Below are 24,980 nucleotides of genomic sequence, written 5' to 3'. Positions count from 1 at the left end.
ACAGAAATGGGTGACAACAATGAAGAAATTACACTTTGCTGCAATTTAAAGTAGTGAGTGTACAGCTTGTATAACAGTGTAAATTTACTGTCCCCTCAAAATAACTCAACACATACCCATTAATGTCTAAAGCGCCGGCCACAAAAGTGAGTACACTCCTAAGTGAAAATTTTCAAATTGTGCCCATTAGCCATTTTCTCTCCCTGGTGTCATGTGACTCGTTAGTGTTTCAAGATCTCAGGTGTGAATGGGGAGCAGGTGTGTTAATCTGGTGTTATAGCTCTCACTCTCTCATTCTGGTCACTGGAAGTTCAACATGGCACCTCATGGCAAAGAACTCTCTGAGGATCTGAAAAAAAGAATTGTTGCTCTACATAAAGATGACGTAGGCTATAAGAACATCGCCAAGACACTGAAAACTGAGCTGCAGCATGGTGGTTTAACAGGATAGGTTTCACTCAAAACAGGCCTCGCCATGGTCAACAAAAGAAGTTGAGTGCATGTGCTCAGCATCATTTCAAGATGTCGTGTTTGGGAAATAGACGTATGAGTGCTGCCAGCATTGCTGCAGAGGTTGAAGGAATGGGGGGGGGTCAGCCTGTCAGTGCTCAGACTGCATCAGATTGGTCTGCAGGGCTGTCGTCCCAGAAGGAAGCCTCTTCTGAAGATGATGCACAAGAAAGCCTGCAAAAAGTTTGCTGAAGACAAGCAGACTAAAGACATAGATTACGGGAACCATGTCCTGTGATCTGATGAGACCAAAATAAACGTATTCCCTTCAGATAGTGTCAAGCGTGTGGCGTGGCGGCGACCAGGTGAGGAGTACAAAGACAATGTGTCTTGCCTTCAGTCAAGCATGGTGGTGGAAATGTCATGGTCTGGGGCTGCATGAGTGCTGCCGGCACTGGGAAGATACAGTTCACCGAGGGAACCATGAATACCAACATGTAATGTGAAATACTGAAGCAGAGCATGATCCCCTCCCTTTGGAGACTGGGCCACAGGGAAGTATTTCAACAGGATAACAACCCCAAACACACCTTCAAGACAACCTCTGCATTGCTAAAGAAGCTGAGGTGAAAGGTGATGGATTGGTCAAGCATGGGCATCCTCAAATGGAAGGTGGAAGAGCACAAGGTCTCTAAGATCTGGAAAAGGACTCCAGTGGCAAAATGTGAAGCTCTGGTGAAATCCAAGCCCAAGGTTTCATGGGCTTTCATAACATTGAAATGGCTGAGACAGACATGAGAAAGAGGTTCAATAGACTTTATCATTCCTCTTGTCCACCGCTGCTTCATAATGCATATTAGGACAAGACTCATTCATGTAGCCAGCGATAATACAAAAAAAAAAAAAAAAAAAAGGTCCTGTAAAACGTTTGTATGATGCATTATCCCCTTTAATGTTTTTCCTTTTGGTTATTGTTTATTTTTTATTTGATGTATAAGAAGAAAGTGTAATAAAACCAAAAATAAACACCTGAAAAAACGACATGAAGTCACTTTTAAAACTAAATGAATGCCTTGTTTATTTTTCCTTTTAATTATCCGAAGGACTTGGAGGCCAATAAAAAGAAACAGCATCAATTTACTTTTTTACAATTAACAAATAATAATAATAATAATAATCCAGCCATAATATAATTTTGAAGTTTAAACGAAAAAATAAATTAAATAAAGGAGGAGCCTTTGTATTAAATTGTATTTTCACTAGTTAAATGTCACCATAGGCTTCCATTCAAATTTAATTGTTGATATCAATAATTACTTTCTTACTAGTTGAAATTCCGATCTCACATATCAGAAATAAAATTTTTACTAGTAAAGGCCTTTATTTTTGATATCAGTAATCACATGGTTACTAGTACAGACGTCAATTCTTGATATCAACAATTGAATTTCCACTAGTAACGACACGTATTCTTGATATCACAAATGAGGTCATCAGAAACGCAAAAATGCGTTTATCATATCAAAAATGAAATTTCAACTAGTAATACACATAATTCTTGATATCTTTAACTTAATTGTTACATGTTAAAATTACATTTTCACTAGTAAAAATTGTTATTTTAGTTATCATGAATTCCTTTTTGGATATGTGCATAGCAATGAACTCCTTTTTGGATGTGTGCATAATTTAATGACGAGTGCAACCTTTTATAATCAGGGTATCTTCCGTCCATTCCAAATCCGTTTTAAATTAAAAAACAGAAAACGAAAGACTCAAGAGGATTCAAGTGAGAGAACATGAATTCAATAACGAGAAATGGAAAAATGGCTCGTTTATTCGTTATTCCATCTAGGTTAACAAACGGAAAATTAGTTTTTGACTTGATTTCTGATTTTGTCGTTTGGGGATTAAAAAACGGTTTATGGCTTCAATATTTCATTCGCACTTGTGGGCGGAGCTGAAACGCTCCTTTCATCTGATTGGTCGAATCGCTCCGCCTTCAACTCGGTTTTACATTCTTTCAGAATAAGAGTCTTAAAAGAGTAGTGTCTGAAACCACCGCTCACTGTTAATTAACATAATATTTGAGTCAGATGTTGCTGCGCACATAATTCGTGCTGCTGTGACTTGCAAGTCACCCCCAATTATTTCTAGGTTATAGTATTGTATGAATATTGTCCCACTGTAAATACAGTGCAAATGGTTCTGTCTCCTTGGATAAAAGTGAAGTGGAAATAAAAATCAATAATAGACTGAACAGTTCCATGTTAATATGTCTGTAACATTTACCACTCTCATCTTTTAAGTCAAAAGGCACTAGGTAGGTGTGTGTGTGACATTAATAATTAATTGGGAAAATTAATATAGTTACATTTATTAAATAAATTAGTAGCCTAATATTAGTTTTATTACATACTAAATTGAATTATGTTTTTTCTTTTAGTCTTCTTTGTTGGCCTTGAGAAAGCCAACATATATTTGAACATTATTATCATTTATTATGAGAGTAATTGACAACGACTAAAATTTTTATGTTTCACCAAATTCAGCTCAGATCTTCAGACTCGTCTGACTCGTTGCTGTAACTGGTCAGACTTTTTCCTTCTCAAAAAATCCTAGTGACTTTCATTATATGAGCAATGAAGGTCTTACACTTAATGTCCACTAGATTACATTTACGTAAGTTTAAATGACAAATAAATACATTAATTCCATGTGTACTACCATGAATATGCCATATCTGTGTACAAGAATAAACTTCACACTTCAAGCTGTACTTTAAAACTTCCCATTCTGGCTTTTTCAACCTACCTCCAAATTTATTTTAAGATATTTTTTATTCACACTGGTTTATGCATTTAATGTTTGTCCATCTAGAACTTTTATTTTTCATGAGCTGTACATTTTAAGATGTACTCTGTGTTGATAAATCACATGCACTGAATGTAAAGAGCTAATGTCAGGACTCTCAGTCCTCCTCCTGGATGGCCAGTGTCCTCAAAGTTTAGCTACCCCAAATAAACACACCTAAGCTAAGCAAGGTCTTCAGGATCAGTAGCAATGTCCAAGCAAGTGTGTTGGAACTGAACTCGGCAGAACATGGTTCTCCAGGTTCAGGACTAGGTTTTAAATCTATAAATGCATTTTTACAGTTGGGTGTCTGCATGCAGAGGTGAACTTCAATAAGTACAATGTAAACTGTAATCTATAAAGACAAAATCTTCAGATAAGCATTTAGGCCACTGCCTTGAGGTCTCCATCCATTGGTCAAAACAAACCTTGCACCCCATCAAACTCCTGCTAGCTGTCAACATTAACTGCGGCTGGTGCCAAATAAAAATTATTATGTATCCCTTGTGCATTGTTCAAATTCACTACCCTTTCGAGTTGTTCGGGATGAAAACATCCACTCAATTAAACTGCTATAAAAATGTATCAGATAATTTTTTTTGTCAATATTTTTTTTGCATAAATCTATTCATCAACCTCAGTCCTGATCAAAACTACCAAATGTTTTTTAAAAAAATCCAAGATTTTAACTCTTTAATTGCCAAGTTCATAAATGATGTCACTGATTTAGGGGGAAAAAATAACAAAATGACTTATTTTCAATATAAAAGTAATTGTGGCTGGATTTTTTTTTTTATCACAGTCTTGGGCATGTCAAAAATTAGTAACAAGATTGGCTTTGATGCATTTTTAGTTTTTGTGCAGCATTAGATTTATTTATTGTTTTCCCTAATTTATTGTTGGTGGCTGTTTTTTGCTCCATTGACTTCCATTATAATGACACTTTTGATTGCAAAGCCATGACACATAATCATGCATTCTTGATTGTTTGTGGTTTTCCCTTTTGGGAAGAGGTAAAAAATTTTATTTTTACAGTTGATCACTAGGTGGGACCATCAACCCTTTAGATAGGCCTGTGCAAAAAAAGCTTAGTTTCTGACTTGTATATGAAGCCTCATCCCGAACATAACAAAAGGGTAGTGAATTTGCCCACAGTGTACTGTTGATTTTTGAAACTTTTCAAGCATTTTCCCAAAATATATGTAAAAATAAGATTTGTCACCAAAAATCATTCCATTAGCTGAAACACAGAGAAAGTTGTGGCCAAAATAAGGCTCAACTTCTATTGGACGAAAACGTCCCCAACAACGCATAAGGGGTTGTCATTTGTGCAAGTACATTTGACTTGCAGTTTTCCAAAACATAATCATTTTTATTTGGCACCAGCTGCAGTAGTTAATGTTGTTTTCTATTATACAGCTATAATTTGGCTAAGGTATACCCCCCACCACACCATCTATCATTGAAGAACCTGTTTTACACAGATATGGCATATTCATGGTAATGTTTTTATTTGTCATTTAAACTTACGTAAATAGAAATACTGTCTCCCCCTCTAGTGGACATTAAGTGTAAGACCTTCATTGCTCATATAATGAAAGTCGCTAGGATTTTTTGAGAAGGAAAAAGTCTGACCAGTTACAGCAACGAGTCAGACGAGTCTGAAGATCTGAGCTGAATTTGGTGAAACATTAAAATTTTAGTCGATTTCAATTACTCTCATAATAGATAATAATAATTATGTTCAAATATATGTTGGCTTTCTCAAGGCCAACAAAGAAGACTAAAAGAGAAACATCATTCAATTTAGTTTGTAATAAAATTAAAAATTCTAATTTATTCAATAAATTTAACTATATTAATTTCCACAATTAATTATTAATGTCTAGTGCCTTTTGACTTAAAAGACGAGAGAGGTAAATGTTACAGACATATTATCATGGAACTATTCAGTCTATTATTGATTTTTATTTCCACTTTACTTTTATCTATGGAGACAGAACTATTTGCACTGTATTTATCAGTGGGACAATATTCATACAATACTATAACCTAGAAATAATTTAAAGGGGTGACTTGCAAGCAACAGCAGCACGAATTATGTGCGCAGCAACATCTGACTCAAATATTATGTTAATTAACAGTGAGCGGCATTTCAGACATTACGCCTATAAGACTCTTATTCTGCCTGAAAGAATGTAGAGCCCGAGCTGAAGGCGGAGCGATTCGACCAATCAGATGAAAGGCGTTTCAGCTCCGCCCACAAGTGCGAATGAAATATTGAAGCCATAAACCGTTTTTTAATCCCCAAACGACAAAATGAGAAATCAAGTCAAAAACTCATTTTCCGTTTGTTAACCTAGATGGAATAACGAACAAACGAGCCATTTTTCAATTTCTCGTTACTGAATTCATGTTCTCTCACTTGAATCCTCTGGAGTATTTCGTTTTCTGTTTTTTAATTGTAAACGGATTTGAAATGGACGGAAGATACCCTGATTTTTTATGAATGTTTATGACGGATAAACTTCAAGATTCAGAGCACAAAAGAGAATGGGCACATTCGATTGCCCTCTCGTGAAAATAAAAAGCTCCTGTAGGCTATTTTTAATAATTATTTTGTTTTTATTTCGACAGGGACTATTTAACTCCGCCTACAAACGTAGGGTAGTGTTTGTCAAGGATGCCAAAAGACATTAGGATACTATAGTTTGCTATGGCGCAGATGGTTAAACGCCAAGCAAATGTGTTTTGACCCGACGGATCCGGGTTCGATTCCGCCTTTTGCCGAGCTCTTTCTTTATCCTTTTCACGTCCCGTATCTCATCGGAAATGCATGTATTTTCAATAAAACGAAATTATCGAAAAGTGAAAAATAACATGGATATTGTGTAAGGTTACGGCTAGTTGTAGGAGCTCCGGAAAATTACCGTTTGCATGGCATTTAATTTCAAATTAACCAGACTTATGACGTTATATTACTTAACATTTATTTAAGACACTTTTTCGATTATATATCGAAAGCAATTTAGAGAGAAATGGTTATGTGGAATATGTGGACTCTGTGTACTAGGAATATGTTACTACATTCCAGTTCACCCAGCAGCCTATTGCAGGCGGTGTTATGCTAAATAGAGTGTGGTGCTGATGTGCATGTTTCTAATCTTTTTCCGCTTTTATTTATACAGTTGTGTTTGTATTTATTATCATTTTCAGCTGTTTGTCATGTATGAATTATTCAGAATGATTCTTTTAATAAAACATGTATTTTTTTTTCTCACCGTCATTGTGAATTGTACCTTGTTTAATCGGTTCTGTGCATTACTATAACTTCAAGGTATAACTGGAACGCTTGTATAGATTGTGGATGTAATAAAAATAAGTACTTTGCTTTTTTTATCTAGAGTCTTACATTTCAGATTGTACGGATTGTTGGACTGGCTGGCTTTGAGTACACCTCACACGTTTCGTATTTTTATTATACCTTTTCATATGACAGTATTGAAGAAATGACACTTTGTTATAATGTAAAGTAGTGAGTATACAGCTTGTATAACAGCGTACATATATATACCATTCCTCTTGTCCACCGATGCTTCAAGAACCGGATAACATGTTATATGAAAAATTATTCCTTTTAGGACACGACTCATTCATGTAGCCAACGATATTCAAAAAAAATAAAAATAAAAAAAAAATCCAGTAAACCGTTTGTATGATGCATTGTTATCTGTTATATTTTTTTCCTTTAGATGTATTTTTTATTTGATGTATTAGAAGAATGTGTAATAAAAACAAAAATAAACACCTGAAAAAGCGACATGAAGTTATTTTAAAAACTAAATTAATGCCTTGTTCACTTTTCCTTTAATTATCCGAAGGACTTGGTGGCCAATAAAAGGAAACAGCATAAATGTAATTTTTTTTTTTTTTTTTTTTTTTTTTTTTTTACAATTAACAACATTTTTTTACAAATGAATCCAGCCATAATATAATTTTTCAAGTTTCACTGACAAAAATAAATAAAGGAGGAGCCGTTTCTGCACGTGGACATTCTTCTGCCATCTTTGGCAAATGCTGAAAAAGGAGTGTCGAAAATCTCATTAATATTCATGATCTCATTACCATAGCTATTCTTACATGTATAAATAGCATTTCTACATATCTGTAAAAGTATTTTTACTAGTTAAAATGTTATTTAAGATATCAGTAATTCTACTTTCACTAGTTGCAAGGACAATTTCAGATATCAACTGCCTTTGTTGATATCAATAATTACTTTGTTACTAGTAACAATGTGAATTCTTGATATCAACAATTTAGTTGTTACTAGTTGAAATGTTAATTCTTGATATCAGTAAATGTATTTCAACATGTTACAATTGTTATTTTTGATATCTGAAAAATTATTTCTGATATCAATATAATTTCTGATATCTAAAATGGCTTTCTTACTAGTAACAATCACATTCATGATATCAGAAATGAACATTGTCACTAGTGACAATTAAATTGTTGATATCAAGAATTAAATTGTTGATATCAAGAATTAAATTGTTGATATCAAGAATTAAATTGTTGATATCAAGAATAGACGTCTTTACTAGTAACCATATGATTACTGATATCAAAAATAAAGGTCTTTACTAGTAAGAATTGTATTTCTGATATGTGAAGTCGGCATTTCAACTAGTAAGAAAGCAATTCTTGATATCAACAATTAAATTTGAATGGAAGCCTATGGTGACATTTAACTAGTGAAAATACAATTCCTGATATCAAGAATTAACATTGTTACTAGTGAAAATTGAATTGTTGATATCAAAAATAGCAATTGTTACTTGTAGAAATCTAATTCCTGATATCAAAAATTAACATTGTTACTAGTGGAAATTGAATTGTTGATATCAAAAATAGCAATTGTTACTAGTAGAAATCTAATTCCTGATATCAAGAATTAACATTTTGACTAGTGAAAATTGAATTGTTGATATCAAAATACATATCCTGCGAATGAATAAAAGTTAATTTGGCTTGCCTATTGGCATTCCCAGGTTAAAAATAATTGATATCAAGGATTAACATTGTTTATGGAAAGCCGTTTTAACATTTAAAAGCTAGACTGGATGTGTGTTGCAGATATCTGTATTTCAGTTTTGCCTCGTCAAAAAGAACATTTCAGATATCCGCAACTACATTCTTCCTATCCATAATTGTAATTTCAGATATCCTTAAAGATATTATTCCTAGGACAAATGACATCACTTTCACCATTCATTTGTATGGGGTTTATAATTACAGATATCTACAATTCAGTTGCAGATATCCACTTTGTGAATTACGGATATCTGTAACTGAATTGTAGATATCTGTAATTCCAGTTTGAGATATCTACAATTTGATTCTGACTAGTCATAACTCCAGTTCAAGATATCTTTAATTCAAGTCAATTCAAGATATCTACATGTTCCTTTTCAGATATCTTAAATTAAGTTTTGACTAGGCGAAATGACGTTGTAGATATCTGTAACTGGAATTATGACTAATCAAAATGGCATTGTAGATATCTCAAACTGGAGTTAGGGATAGTCATAATTTAATTGTAGATATCTATTATCAAGTTATAGATATCTTGAAATGAAATTTGATTAGAGATATCTGAAATTTGAGATATCTGTAATTTTCATTCAGCCTAGTCAAAATGTAATTACAGATATCTTGAATTAGAGTTTTGACTAGGCGAAATGACGTTGCAGATATCTTTATGCAAATTAGGCCCGCATCGCACTTTAGGCGGGAGCAGAGCGTGTTGTTCTAATCATTCAAATTGCACCTGCTAACTTGTAATTAGCACTGATTAGCACCATGTCGGAGCAGCCAGCTGGCGAAGCAATTTTTAATCGTCTTTTTAATGCTGCAGCCCGTGCAAGACAGGAGCTGGCGGCGAGTAATGATTCAACCTTACTTTCCACAACAAGACGACTATTTCGCCGGCGAATACATCGTGTTCGAGGTATTTTTTTCTTTTTTAACATCATATTTGCTAATGTGCTATCAGAAGTTCGGGGTAGTTGTTTAATAACTTAAAGCAAAACAGTTGCCAAAATGCATTATAGGGTCTTTGTGTGAATGTACTGGAGTCAAACGTTCATTTAAAATGATATTGACGACAAAAACTGTACTTTTAAGATTAACTGTCTTCACGGTCTAATGACTTTTTGAATGGGTTCGCTAGGGGCTAGAACTACTGCAAATACACATTAAATGGCTATTTTTTTTTTTTCAAATATCAAGAAGGCTCGACACAACATGACACTTTGCTTGTAGTATTATAAGGGTCCCTACACATGAACTCGAGTATTGAAAACATTGTTCGTGTACAACGAGTTTGCCTAAAAGACGTTTTTTTTGTTAGCACAGTATGTGGCTACCCCACGTATTTTTTATTTTTTTTTACAGAATACAGAACCATGGACGTGGGGATACAGAGAAAAGGAAAAACTAAAGCTTACATTTATAAAACGTAAAGCTTTTTTATTGGAGGGGATTTTTTTTGAAGTGATGACAATAATAACTAAATCATAAGATATATATATATATATATATATATATATATATATATATATATATATATATATGAGTTATAGTTGAGGGACATTCATATTCAAATAGTCATTGTAAGCTTAATGTAGTTCTGTTTTGATGCATTTAAACCATATAGTTCAATAACATCTTCATAAGAATAAAAGTCTCCCCTATTGTTTGAGTCTGAAACAAAAAAAATTGTGTTTAAAGATCAGCTTCCATGACATGATAACATGGAAAGTTTCATAGATAGTCTTGTACATTTAAAATCACAAGAATATCATGCATGTCAGCATCATTATTAAAGTGTATTAGTGTGAATCTCTCTCATAAATAGGCGCACAGGAACATTTTAACCAAGAATCACTGCTGACCATTATGTATTTGTGTTTTACAGAAGGATCTGGTGGCCGCAGAGAAAACCCTATTTGGCAAGCAAAACTTTTCCTCCTTCCAGGGCCAGATAATGGTTTTCTGCCCCCCACAACAGAACTTGAGGAACTGGCTAAACATGGATTAGGTAAACATGAGATTGAAGCAGATAAGAATTGTTTTATTTACTTTTACACCTTATTATCTAACCTTCTTGCAAAGAAAGCTATGGAATGAGCTGCTTTGGATTTTATGTTTGCTTGAGCCTGTATGGTCCGATTTGTTATACTGTGTCTATATTGGGGAATTGGGAAACTATTTATACACTTAGCATTTGTTTTAAAGAAATATTGCAGAGAAGTTTACTCTTTGATGCATTTCCATAAGTTTCCATGTAGCCATTTTAATAGTTACACCTATGCAACACTTTCTCATGCCAAGGCGTCACTTTGAAAGTGTCCAGGAATACCTCCCAATGAATCCTTTTGCATCAGCTATCTGAAGTTAGTCAATGGTGGTTATGGTTAGTGTGAGGATCTGGGTGGTGCATTCAGACCGTAAGCTACACCGTATATTGTATGTTAATGTTCTTTCACATATGGTCAAATGTGTGATTGCCGTGTGAGTGAGACCAGGCTCTTTCTTCTTTCATATGCAATTTTCTTAGGAGTGTAGGGTTCGTTTAGTTTCAAAGCTGTAAACTTAGTAGAAACACAAATGATTTTAGGTTAACTGTGGTAGTCACACATATCTACTTTTTGGGTTTGGCAACACTGTGGTTTATGTCTGAAAATATGAGTCCTGAAAGATCTTGTAGCAACTAATGAATGTTACTTTGCCACTAGGAACCGATTATACTGATGTTTACACTTCCATTCTTAGGAAAACCTGTGCACGAGTCAATGGAGGCCGGACGAACCAACTCAAAGATTGGGTTAAACTGGAGTTTATCTGAATTAAACAACTTTGTTTGCCAAAGCTACCCTCGCATCAGTTTAAATTTGGTAGGCTTTGAATTGGCAAGGACAGGCAAAGGACGCAAGATCCAGAAATTGCAAGTTAGTTCTGTGAAGGAACTTAAAGCTGTTGTTGGCAAAAGCAGGCTTTACATCGTGCCACGAGCCACTGTGTTGCAGGTATGGAATTATACACAGGGATTTATATCATACTACAATCATATAAATGTGTTCTCTGTAATGTCTATACCTATAACTGAAGTTACCCTCTCTATGGTCAGGTAACATCACCACCCTCTGCCATGTCCCTGAATTCATTCCCACCACTCGCAGCTCCAGCAGTAGATGAGACCTCACAAGTGGTTTCAGATCAGGTCCATTTTATGTCCACTATGAATTTTGTAGTGGTGTGTGTGTAACATTTAAAAGCTAGATTGGATGTGTATATGTGTGTAATTTTTCTACCTATGGATATTTTCTAATGATGTATTTTGTTTCCACTATGAGTGTGTGTGTTCTCTTGCTGAAGGTGAAATCATTTGGATTTTCTGTGTACTACCAGGTGGCATCCACATCCTCTGCCATATCCATAAATTCATTCCCACCACTCTCAATTGCTCCGGTACAAGATGAGACCACGCCTGTGGCTGAGAGTACCCAAGCTCAAAGTGTGGTTGCAAATCAGGTAACCAATTTTGACACTGTATAGAATAGTATTTATTAATTTTATGTGCCTGTAGCCTACTATTTAATGGTGATTTGTGAGCAATGCCTTTTTTATTTTATTTATTCATTTTATATTATTTTTTGCTTTAGGCTCTTCAAGAATGGCGAGCAATACGTGCCCAGCAAGACCAGGAGTATAATACAAGTTTGTTGGTGGATCAGGAGAAGGTAATGCTTCCAAGTTTTATGTATGGTTTACGTTCTCTTACATAATGCATGTGTACATTTTAATGTGGTATTTTAATAGGAGAGGAAGAAACTAGTCTATCAGGCTTGTGAGGAAAGACGTCAAAAGGTTTGTCTATAATAAATTAGTTTGATAAACTAGCGGAAGTTTTTTTTTTTATTTTTTTAATGAGATCACATTTCAGGCTATTGAGGCAAGACGTCAGCGAATGTCTGCATGTGAGGAACCCTCAGATGGGGTGTTGATCAAATTTAAATATCCAAATGGACACACCAATATGAGGAAATTCCGTTTGTCAGAGCCAATCCAGGTGATGTGTGTTCAGCTTAAGAAAATATCAAGTGTCTTCTCAGTGGTTCAATGGGTTGTAAAACTTGACTTTCACATCTTTTTAGATCTTGTTTGACTTTGTGGGACAAGATGATATTGCCAGTGAAATCTTTGTGGTGCAAGAAGCTGCATCATCAAGATCAGTTGAGAGTAGTTCCTCCGGGTCAATAATGGATCATGGCATTAAAGCATCCTCAACTCTATATGTGCTTTGGTTTTCAAATAAGGATGTACAGGTAAATGTGTTGCATTTTTATTTCCTGACTCGAATGAAAACTGAATGTGTTTTGATTTGTGCAAGCTCATGTATTATGCATGTTTGTCTTCAGGAAATTCTCTCAGATCAACCAAATGGAGCTTATGCCCTACACCATACATCTCACGGTCAGTCATCACTGTCTGAGCCCTCCACCCATCCAAGTCTCTCTGAGCCCCCCACCCGCCCTCTGCTGCCTGAGCCCTCCACCCGCCCTCTGCTGCCTGAGCCCTCCACCCGCCCTCTGCTGCCTGAGCCCTCCACCCGCCCTCTGCTGCCTGCTCCCTCCACCCGCCCTCTGCTGCCTGAGCCCTCCACCCAGCCAAGTCTCTCTGAGCCCCCCACCCGCCCTCTGCTGCCTGAGCCCTCCACCCGCCCTCTGCTGCCTGAGCCCTCCACCCGCCCTCTGCTGCCTGCTCCCTCCACCCGCCCTCTGCTGCCTGAGCCCTCCACCCAGCCAAGTCTCTCTGAGCCCCCCACCCGCCCTCTGCTGCCTGAGCCCTCCACCCGCCCTCTGCTGCCTGAGCCCTCCACCCAGCCACCGCTCACTCTGTTCTCACAACCACAAGAAATCCTGACTCTTTATGATGAACCATCACTCTCTCCTTCATCTGTCCAAGAACCAATCATTATTCTTGATGAACAAGATGAGTCGGTTTCACAAAATCAGCCTCCTGTATCAACACATCACCTCGGAGGACCTGTGGATGAGTGAGTTTTTCTCATTAACTTGATTTTATATTTTTCTAGTGTATGTAGATGTTTCATTTTCTATATCATTTTACATTTAATCAGGTGGTTAAAATAAAATGCATGAACTTCTTTGTTTGCAGGATTGATCTACAGACCATATTGAAAAAAATGGTCAGCAAAGTTGATGGGAGATTCTGTCCAACAAGCAACCAAATAAATGTGTGCAGGGATAATGTTTTACTTTGTAGCCTGCGGGCATTCAAGCGTAGGTTCTTCAACCCTGAAGCAAAATTGGATGTTGTGTTTGTGGATGAAGATGACAATGGTGAAGGGGCAGTTGATGAAGGCGGCCCGACAAGAGAGTACCTAAGGCTGTTGATGAGGGCCGTCCACCAGTCAAATATCTTTGAGGGACACGAGAAAGACCGGCAGTTGTCTCTTGATACTCAAGGTAGGGAAGCCCAAATTCTTAGGACTGTACTCCTTCAACTGGCACAATTCTAGAAATGTACATCACTGAAACATGATTGCTCCCTTATCTCTCCTGTCTGATTTGTTTATTCTGTTTGTTTTTTATGTATTGGGCAGGTTTCTTCATGTGTTTGTGTGTATCGTCTTTTGTTTAGTTATTTTGCCTTAATTTGTTAACTCTTGGTTAGGATTTTTCCATGTTCTTCATTTCTTTAATGTACTGAATCACCTTTTTGAAACATGTTTTGAAATGTGCAATAAAAAGTTATTTGTAGTAGCACTAATATTAATCATAGCATTTTAAGGTGTTAAATTAACAAGCATTACAGCAGAGCAAGATTTTACTGTTATTTCTTTCATTTTAGCTCTGCAGACTAAACTGTACATGTGGGTGGCAAAAATGATTGCTGTGTGTGTGGTCCATGGAGGAGTCGGTCCACATTTCTTTTCCGAAAGACTTTTCAATCAAATCTGTGGGATACCAACACCACCGGCCAGGGTGGATGAAGTTTGTGACCATGCTTTCAGGGAACAGTTAATAAAAGTAAGCAGGAGAAAGTTGTTATACATTGAATGTACAGTACAGTGACACAGCCTTATTTTCTATTATTTATGAATCGCTTCAAACGTATTCATGTTACCTCTGTCACTTGGCCTTCAGCCTCATGGCTGCGGCCAAACCACAGCCATGAGGATATCTATGAACATTCTCATGAACACGAGTGCTTTATTGCTTAAACATCTAATTTATATAGGGAAGGTATCTTTACAAGCCACTCACTATCTTTTTTTTTTTTTTTTTTTTTTTTCTCTGTCTGTCTTTTTAGATACAGGAAGCAACAACAGTCCGAGAGGCGAACAGCGCAATTGCAGAGGCAGCAGATAGTCTCAGCATTATAGGTGCCTTAAGACATGTGTCCAGCCTGGAGGAGAAGGACTCCCTTGTCCAGTCAGCTGCAGACTTCTTCGTCAATGGAAGATTGGCGACTGCCCTGGACCAGTAAGTGCCTCACCTCTCTTACCTGTCTGAAAAATGAAACCGTCATTTGCCCAGGACGATTCACACATTCTAAAATGGTTTTTATAGGTTTGTTGAGGGGTTAAAAACACTTGGTTTACTGGAGGAGCTGAGGAAGAATCCAGCAGTGTTCTACTACATGTTTGTCAGTGAGGAGATTCCACTGCAGGCGAAGGACCTATGCACTTTATTTGATGTGGACTTCTCTGTGCAAGGCAGCAACAGGAGAGACCGAGAAAACATGACAATATGCTTTTGGCGTGACTGGTTAATTGATATTGAAGGTATGCTATTTATTGTACAAGTTATATTAACAGACTTCATAAATATCATTATTAGTGGTCCTTATGTTGTCCTAGTTGGCAGGAAAATGAATGCTGAAATGCAATAGTTGAAGTGACATTGTGAAGTCTGGTTGTTTGAACGTGGGTAGCTCCCTTAAACTTTTCATATTGTGTTGTAATATTTTACCAAAAATGTACTTGACTGAGGCTTTTGTGGTCCTCTGTCAGCGTGCAAATTGCTCCAAAGTAACGCATACAAAAGGTTAGGGCTAGACGTTATGGCCTTAACATAAAATCAACATGCGTGTTTCTCACCACTTTCTTGTGTTACAGAAGGAGAATGCAGTCCAGTCACCCTAGAGAAGGTATTGGAGTTTACATCTGGAGCTTCAACAGTGCCTCCACTGGGATTTCCACACCGTCCACAAATTCAGTTCCTTCATGAGGGCAACAGAATCTTCCCAGAAGCAAATACTTGTATTCTTGTACTCCGCCTGCCACTGCACTCTTCCTATGAAGCCTTCAAACAACACATGATTGAGGGAATTTTGCAAGCTCCAACCTTTGGACTTGCATGATGTCACTGTGTGTAAAACGTATTAATGGAAATTCAGTTTTCACTTGAGCTATGTTTCTGCTTGAAAGTTATTGAACAGAATGCTGTTGAAGCAAGTCACTTCAACAAAAAATGTAGGTGCAGTAATCCTGTTCATTTTGCATGAGTAACAGTTCGATTCAGTTGATGGCGGTTATTCAATATTGAGCTTTTTGAGCTAGCTCAAACTTGTGTAGTTTTTTTTATTTATTATTATTTTTAAGTTATGTTTATCTTTGTTTTGAAAATGTATTTTTTTTTTTTTTTTTTTCTTTAGATTTTACAAGACACATATTGGGCTTATGGTTCATGTTTACTATGATGACACTGAGGTTGATCTAATGAATTAGATATCCTTTATTAACCAACTGTAAGAAATTATTGGGCTTATAATTCAGTGAGTTTGAAATCACTCATAACAGCCAGTATGTTTGGTTAATGTACATGTTAATGAATACAGAGAAGGCAAACAAAAAGTCTGGCTGGATGTCAACCTCAACTGCTTATCATAGTAAACTGTCCCCATCACGACTCGGTCTCTGTTCCGATTAGTGGATTGAAGTTAGGGTGTTTTTGGCAGTTAAACCTCTCTCCTCCACTGTTAATCTAAAATTCTCATTCAAGCCATTAAACATTCTATGTTTTTCATACATTACCAGTTTATTCAAATTTTTTATTCATCTTTTCAATCCCCATTCAAAATAGTTGGATCCTTCTCCATTTTTCCAAGGATTCATATTGAATTTTCTTTTTCATGCATTTTTAAATCTTGTCTTTTAACTAATATTCCATTTTACCTTAAGATGTTTAAAGTTTTTAATACATTAAGAGTTTTGTTCAACATTTTAAATCTCATTCATACTAATTAGATGCTTTTCCACTTTTTCTACAAATTATAACACCACGGGAGTAGAAAGGAACAATACAAATATTGTCAGCCAACAGTACTACAAAAAAAAACATAACACAGCACCAAAAGTGTGCTAAATCTAGCATACCTGGCATTAGCTCCATCAGCTGCACTGCCCATACCACCTTATTTTAACCGAAAATAAAACTTAAAGAGGTTTAAACTTAATGTCTTTCAGTCCTGGATAATAGATGCAGCCAATTAACTTTTGTCTCTGGGCTTGGAATTGGACTATACCTGTGTTTGCAAAATACTGATAATAGCAGTACAGCAAGCCTGATATTTTAACTTTAGATCAGAAAGGTGTTGGATTGCATTGTGTACAGATGTCTGTTGTTGCTGAGTGAGGATGAGTTGAGGTGGCTCTACATTAACAGCTGGGAACTCTTCCTCATCAAGTGTAGGCAGTGTTTGAATTCCATACTGTGCTAGGATGGCATCAATGTTTTGGTCGCTGTAGGGATTTTCCCCAAAGACATTGTTGACAGCTGTGCTGTCTGTTGCAATGTTTTTGAGCATACCCTCTGTCCAGAGTTGAGATGGTGTGTGATTATTTTCTGTTCGCAACGGATGGAGGTTCCAGGCCTGTCTAAACTGCTCCAGTCTTTTTTGAATCTCAGGAAGATAAACAATATGCAGTGAAAGTCTGTGGACATCATCATCTGGGTTTAGAACCTCTGAATCCTCTAAGGAGTAGAACATAAGGTAAAAGTGCTGCAACACATGCAAAAATACATCACGCCAAAGGCGTTCAATTCTCTGATTGTGAACTGATCGTCCGGTTATGAATCCTCTGTGTTCAAGTCCTTGAACTAGATGCATGAATAAAGCCACAAGGATGTTTTCACCACCATGGTCAGATCTGACTCTTGATGGTAGGGCATAGAGGCATGTTGCTTTCAAAAACTGAGAAAGCACTGTTGTGGCACGATTGTCTGTGCTGCAGTTGAGGTAAGTAATCAGACGGGAGTATCCATCAATTGCACCATGAATCACAAAACCCCATCTAGAAAGGTTGAAAAACAAATATTACTTGAAGATTATAATACCATTGACAGTCGTCTGGAAACAATATAGCTGTAAACTTTTTTTACTTGCTGAAGTTATTTTCAAAATATTAAAAAAGTATGACAAGTATGGTAATAATAACCTTATGAGACGCATGTTCCCATCAATGTGCCACAAACTATTGGGGTAAGGTACATGGTAAACACGTCTTGCAACTGTCTGGCTCCATCTCCTTGCAGCAGCAGTAGGATTGACCCGTGTCAACATCTCACGCACCCTGGACCGTGTAACAAGCACACCCTGTGCACGCAACAGGGCTCTTATCATCTGCAACAGATTTGTCAAAATATCTAAATTGGCATGATATTCACAAAACAATAGCACACAAATGTGAATTAAATACAGCCTAAAGATGAAGACCTCCAATTACCTCATTTCCAGAATTAGGATATTGGCTCTGAAGTTGCCTCACATGTTGTTCTAGTTCACCATCATCTATTGCAGACAGCATACTTCTAACAGGTATACCCAACAACTTTGACTTCTTGTACAAAAATGATGAGGAGCATCCCAGTATTTCAGCAGTTTTTGAAATTGTATGGCCTTGCTTCAGCAGAAATTCAATGTGTTCTCTGGTAACATCAATGGCTGGTCGGCCTCTTCTCCCTACAAAAAGAAAAAGTCAACTAAGTTTAAGCGTTTAAGCAGCATTGGACTGTTTATTTTTTGTAATTTATCATCATACCAATTCTCATACATGCACTGATATAGCATATTGTTAATGAATAGAATAGATACACTGGAAATGGAGAGACTTGTGGAATTGCAAATATTTATTGCTGTGACCAGTGGACATAACAGTGGTGTAAGACCAACACATTTAATGATTGCACAAATAAGCAAATATTAATAAACATAAAGAATTATTTCTAATTAGTATAGCCATAAATGCGCGGCGCCGTTGTTTTATCCATTAAGCACAAATAAAAGACTGACAACGCCAAATGTTCAGTTTTCTGAGAATATATTTCACATAGGCTATATAAGTGTGGCAATACATTATATAACAATTATATTAATGCTAATTATAAAAATAACAATAGAGTTGCTTAATGCAAGTAAATGGTGGTCTAATTATTTTATGGTTTCTATACTGTTTATGGCAAAAGAATATATGATAATCTAACATGGCCCATGTTAAATGATCATATATTCTTCTATATAAAAAAGTTAGTAAATGGACTTAAACATAAAAAAAAAAAAAAACGCAGAGTAGAGCTCTGTGTTTAAACATTCCGCGCAAAGTAAAGCATTCACGTGTTCCTCTGAAAACCATAGATGTTAAAAACGGCCGGACTTCCCCTTTAATGTTAATGCATATGATAAAACATGAATATAGTGATAGACTCACCTGAACTAATGCGCCTGACAGAGAAACGTCTCTGTTCCCCAGCATGGAAATTTGCGTCTATTAGAGTTTTCAGTTGAGCCAAACTGCTTTTGAGTTCATTGTTTGTGTCTGGTGATAGCAAATGCTCAATTCTTCCGAGATTTCTTTCACAGTTTTCAATAGAACGACGTTCTCTCTCTCCACAAATCCCCTGTGTGAGGGCTCGTTGAATTTCATGCCATTTTCTGGTGTTTTTTTCGATTACAGCCAACGCCATGACTGCTTCTTTCTTCTTCTGTTCATAGAAATAAGGAAATGATCCCCTTCCCATTTAAGGGAAATTGCGTATTTATGGATATCTAAAATAGAGCAACGTCATGCACAAAAATTTACACTAGTGATAATGACGTTTGAGATATCTTTAACTTTAATTCTGCCTAGGCAAAACTGAATTACAGATATCTGCAATTGTCATTTAAGATGTGTGACGAGTTAAATGTCGTTTTCAATGACGTCATTGCAGATATCTGTAATTCAGTTTTGCCTAGTCAAAACTGCATTATAGATATCTCTATCGGTCGTTTCGACTAGTCACAATTACGTTACAGATATCTTGAATTAAAATTCCAACTATCCAAAATGTAATTACGACTAGTCAGAAAGACGTTGGTGATATCTACAATGTTAATTCCGGATAGTCAAACTTAACTTTTAAATGTTAAAATGGCTTGCGATACATTGTTACTAGTTGAAATATAATTCCTGATATCAAGAATTAGCATTGTTACTAGTGGAAATGTAATTGTTGATATCAAGAATTAACATTGTTACTAGTGGAAATGTAATTGTTGATATCAAAAAGTATAATTGTTACTAGTGGAAATGTAATTGTTGATATCAAGAATTAACATTGTTACTAGTGAAAATTGAATTGTTGATATCAAGAATACATATCCTGCGAATGAATAAAAGTTAATTTGGCTTGCCATACGCGGGGGCGATAAAAACTTAAAACAAGCTTAAAAACTTTTCTGGAAAGATACTTCTTTGTGTATATATTCACTCTATTTAACACTAGTGTACGTCTTATAAAACATATTTATAAAAAAAACATGTGAAATATATTTGCTACCCTGCTGACAACAGTTGTGAATTCAACTGGCCACCAATGAATAATAATAAAGAATATTTCAGAAAATAAAACATCACAGCACTGTTTTTGTACCATGGCATAATCGTAGCGCCATCTAAGTACTAAGGTGCCAACAAAGTATCATGGCATTACCTTCTGATTCCATCACTGTAATACTATATACTATTGCAATTGAATGGTTACTTTTCTTAAATGAGACTTCCCCGATGATGTATGCAGCCTTAAAATGTGACCTCCAGTGGACCCAGCCTAGATGAGACACAGCTACTCAGTCTCTTCTTCTGTGCTCTATAGAGATCCTATGACCCAGTCTAGATGAGAGGGTAAACATGCATGTTAATGTAATTGAAAAGAAACTGAGTTCTGCATTGAACTATAGGTCTAAAATTTAGGAAACTGCATAAAGTTGTTACAGTATTGAGCTTTGGGTGAGTCAGCATGTTAATGACTGACACAGGTAGTAAGGCTCAATCCTTTAACATTAGTTCACTCATGACAACTCTCAGAAAGGATTGTAAAAGCTTTATTGATAAAATTAGAAAACCACCATCCTCCTGAGGAGACAGTGGAAGTTCTGTAAAAAAATAAAAAATAAAAAATTAAATAAAATAAAAAGGATTTACAGGACAAAACAAAATTGAGATACAAAATTACAATTTCACCACTGGCTCATAAGTGGATTTGCAAACATGTTAATGGATGTTAAATAACAGAGCAGAACTCAGCAAACAATTTGACATACTTTACTGAACACACATCGACTTAAAAAATAGTGCAGGGTAGAGGCTATATTTGACTCAAATGACAGACTGAGTTGTGTATTTATTCTGTATGGAATGATTTCAAATATTATTTTCTGTTTTTCGTTAAAATGTTTCATATTTGATTAGGGCTGCCTGAAAAAAATCTAATAAAAATGTTCTAGCATTATTATTCTGAACAAGTAAAACTGATTCTTTGTTAAAACATCAATATTTGTAGGTCTACGTGACTTTAGAAGTCTGATGGGGGGTATAACTCTCAGCCAAAGCAGATGTCACAACTGCAGCTCCCTCTAGTGACTGAACAGATAACAACACTGACATCAGTGACTTTAGATGCCTTTGCTTAAGCCCTGCATCTGTGACTTATAATAATTATATGACAATATAATTCTAGTGTCTTTGGAAACACTTTATTTTGATTGTCCCTTTTGAGCATTCGTTTGACAATTTATTGTGATGGTCTCCCAGCAGATACTGACTATAAGTAATCTACATGTCAACTTATTCTAACCCTAATCCGATCAGTCTACTAATACTCTGTTCAGGGGCGCCTCTATGGTTTATGGGCCCCCTGAGCATCATATTTACTTTGGTCCCCTCTGTAAAAATCGTGTGAGGCCAGTAGTCTTCATCATTCATAAGTTACAATGTGTTACGTTTTCAAATTAGCAAATGGAGTTGGGATATCATCTAGTGGTAATTTCAACAAGAAGGTAATTAATTTACAAATTTAATTAATTATTTCATATTATATAATATTGTTTTAGTGTTGAGATCAACTGAAAAACAAGTGTTTTAGTATCAAGGGGTACCAACAGAGTCTGGACAGGCCCTGATCTGGAGAGTACATGTTCTGTCTGAACCAAGGCCTTCATGGGGAAATCTATCTGATAGCAGTTCACTGGTTTGAAAATAGTATGATGACAGCATTAAATTATGATATTGTTCTTATTTCATTTTCACACAAACACACAGTGATGAACACAGTCAAAGACTATCAGACTAAGAAATCTGACCCTGAATACTAGAGCACCACAGTGGTGTCCCAAACTCTGTCCTGGATTCACTTTTTACTGCTCGGATTCCCTCATTAAAATGATGTGTAGATGACACAACAGTGATCAGTGCTGGGACAGTCATATGTGAAGAGTTCTGAAACATAGGTCCCCATACCAGTTTTCTTTTAACAATGCTTTGTGTGAAAGGTTTTTTTTTATAGATCAGTGTTAGGAATAGATCATATGGCATGAAGTCTACCAGATGAATGAAAAGCACACACCCTGCCCTGCCATCTATTTATTTGTTACCTTAATTACATAGTTACCTTTCATGAAATTAAAAAGCCATGGACCAAGTCACAACAAACTGTAATTCTTTCTGGCATGAGGTGCTACCAATGCTATAACCGTAGCATACTATAGAGTAGGGTTTTGGTTCATTGGTAAACGAGAGGCATTGACGCAGACGGGGTGAGAAGACGAGAGCAGTTTGGAGATCTGAAGCCAAAGAAGATGCTGATTTATTCAAACGACTATTTTAGTCTGTGAAATAAGGTTATAACTACTAAAAACCTTTAAAACAGTTTGAACAGTTTTGTTATAGTATTGGGGTGTTTTAACAAAAAAAACCTTCTAATTCATCTTTGCTCTGTTTGTTGCTGCTGTTGTGGGGTCAGTATCTGTCCGTTACTGCCATTGGTTTTAAAAGTTGGAAGACCAGAAATAGATTCTCAACTTGCTCTACAGAGTGTTGCTTCTGTGTGAAGTGTGTGTGAAAGAGAGAGAGAGAGAGAGAGAGAGAGAGAGAGAGAGAGAGAGAGAGAGAGAGAGAATCAAACATTCAATAAGCTAGTGCAGAAAATAATGTACCATGCATGTCAAGACTAGGCTATATTTGATTCCATCACTGTCATTTTAAAATTTCTTTATAAATAAATAATAATAATGATGTGGTTGTGTTTGCTGGCAATGACAGTCATATGTATTTCTGCAGGGAGTTGTTGCACATTCAATTCAATTCAAGTTTATTTGTATAGCGCTTTCTACAATACAAATCATTACAAAGCAACTTTACAGAAAATTAAGTTTCTACAATATTTAGTAGTAGTTTATAAGTGGTGACTGTCAGTTTGTGCACGTATGACAGGATTTTTCAGAAAAATAAATACAAGATGTAGTAAGTCAGACGATGAACATAATTAACAACAGTTATTATATGATTTAGTCACACTTGTAGCAATATTTGTTAGTTCTGTTTGTTGATTCAGGGTTAGCATCATCTGAGGTCCTCTGAGGGTCAGGATCATCTCTTCTCAGGTGTTCTGGATCCAGACTGGAGCTTGTATAAATCCTAGTTACCACGGGATGTAAATCCTGTGGGAAAACAGAGAAACAAACAGAGACATCATTAGCATAGCTGCTGATCCAACAAAGTAAAATTAGTTTAACCCAAGCTAAAGAATAATACGTTTTTCTCTAAACTTTTTTCTCTAAACATATTTCAGTATGATGGGGGCAACAGCTTCTAATGTAGAGAAAATAGTGCCCATGTTGCCAGTCGTTTTGTCTAGTTCATGTGTATTTTTGGGTACAAATAGCAGGTGAGATAGATCAGGCAGGTTATTTGCGAATCTGTCTTTGGTGGCTGGAACAATAGTTCTGCCCAGACGGTAACGCTGAGAGATATTTTTTTTTACTCCATTAAGTCTCTCTTTTTTATCACAAAATCCTTTGTGATAAAACGCTCAGTGAGAAATACTGTCCTATAACTCAAATGTCAAGCTATGCCCACGGCTTTGGCAACAAATTCCTTCCGAACAGTCACACAAATACCAGAATATCATTATGTGTGTCACTGTATTCCTGAAACAAATTATTTTTTTTATTTTTTTAATTTGTAAAAAATTAAATGTAAATAAATTGATTTGACAATTACTCAGTTCATTTGCTTTCCATACTGTCTTTTCTTACAGTAAGAGTCTGCCTTTACAGAAAATACAGGGCAGGAGACCAAAGACTTCAAAATAAAAGCACAAGTCTGAACAAAAAAAATCAAGACATAACAAAACCAAAAGATCCCCAAAACCTTCACAGCACCTCAAACACACTGATAACAGACTGTTAAAATGTTCACTAACCTCAACTAATTCGGTTACTGACAGAGATAGACAAATTAAAACTGTTCCTTTAATTAGGTGTTTCTGATGAAGTCAAGTCAATGTCACTGACCGAGAGAGATTCTGTCTCTACACACTGGAGTTAAAGGACAGACAAATTATCCGATACTGAGGATGTTTGGACTTAAGACATTGTCATAACTCAAATAAATGAGAAAAAAAATCATAAAGACTTTGGACTTTCTGAAGTAACAGAAGAAGAACAGAGAAGCCACTCGACATATTCAGTGTCACGGTCTATTCTGAGCGGAGAATTACTTGACCTGTTTCATATGTGCATCTTTTTTTTATTAAAATTAAAGTCATAATTGAGAGTTATGTTAAATGATAGATTACATAGTACAGACATATCTATTTATATAATTACTATAAAATTTGACCATTTAATGAAATTATAAATAACAATGAGAGGATCTCATATTTTTATGTCTCAAAGATCTGTTAATTACAAATACCACTTATGCACAGAAGGATCTCATGCGTCATGATTTGACCAAACACCCAATTAATAATAATAATAATAAGCTAATAATAGATACAACAATGTAAAGTTAAAAATTCTTAGCCTTTAGTCTCCAGAAAAATCCACTAAATAGTCAATCACATACAGGTCTTGTACCAAATGTTTAAGGTCGATGCAGCATTTGTGCATAACATTTAGTATAAAGTATTTATTTACATAGAAATACATTCCATATCAATTCATATTCAATTTCAAAGCATTAGTATCCAGTTATGAATAACATTGGCACACCAGCTAATGAATTTCCCCATTATACTATGAATACAATAAAAGAGGTTGAA

At 35.9% G+C, this 24,980-nt stretch overlaps 3 protein-coding genes across 3 annotated transcripts; 2 read left to right on the top strand and 1 right to left on the bottom strand.

Annotated features, from left to right (window-relative positions):
- The first annotated feature begins 11,089 nt into the window (after positions 1–11,089).
- On the top strand, positions 11,090–12,249 carry LOC113080338 (uncharacterized). Its single transcript, XM_026252505.1, has 5 exons — positions 11,090–11,396; positions 11,498–11,590; positions 11,779–11,901; positions 12,033–12,110; positions 12,190–12,249. The coding sequence occupies exons 1-5, from the start codon at positions 11,121–11,123 to the stop codon at positions 12,247–12,249; spliced, it is 630 nt and encodes a 209-aa protein (XP_026108290.1). The 5' UTR covers positions 11,090–11,120.
- A 2,787-nt stretch (positions 12,250–15,036) lies between these two features.
- On the top strand, positions 15,037–15,775 carry LOC113080337 (G2/M phase-specific E3 ubiquitin-protein ligase-like). The gene is made up of 2 exons (XM_026252504.1): positions 15,037–15,181; positions 15,515–15,775. Exons 1-2 carry the CDS (start codon positions 15,037–15,039, stop codon positions 15,757–15,759), a joined length of 390 nt encoding a protein of 129 aa, XP_026108289.1. The 3' UTR covers positions 15,760–15,775.
- Positions 15,776–16,859: 1,084 nt separating this feature from the next.
- On the bottom strand, positions 16,860–18,355 carry LOC113080333 (uncharacterized). Its single transcript, XM_026252501.1, has 3 exons — positions 18,125–18,355; positions 17,837–18,021; positions 16,860–17,692 (listed from the first exon to the last, which is right to left on the bottom strand). The coding sequence occupies exons 1-3, from the start codon at positions 18,203–18,205 to the stop codon at positions 16,918–16,920; spliced, it is 1,041 nt and encodes a 346-aa protein (XP_026108286.1). The 5' UTR covers positions 18,206–18,355; the 3' UTR covers positions 16,860–16,917.
- Positions 18,356–24,980: the final 6,625 nt, after the last annotated feature.

This window comes from Carassius auratus, unplaced genomic scaffold (genome assembly GCF_003368295.1).
Source record: "Carassius auratus strain Wakin unplaced genomic scaffold, ASM336829v1 scaf_tig00030951, whole genome shotgun sequence".
In the NCBI taxonomy this organism is placed as follows: Eukaryota; Metazoa; Chordata; class Actinopteri; order Cypriniformes; family Cyprinidae; genus Carassius; species Carassius auratus.
Note: the sequence above shows the minus strand (reverse complement) of the source record. Positions and strands in the feature narration are given on the sequence as shown.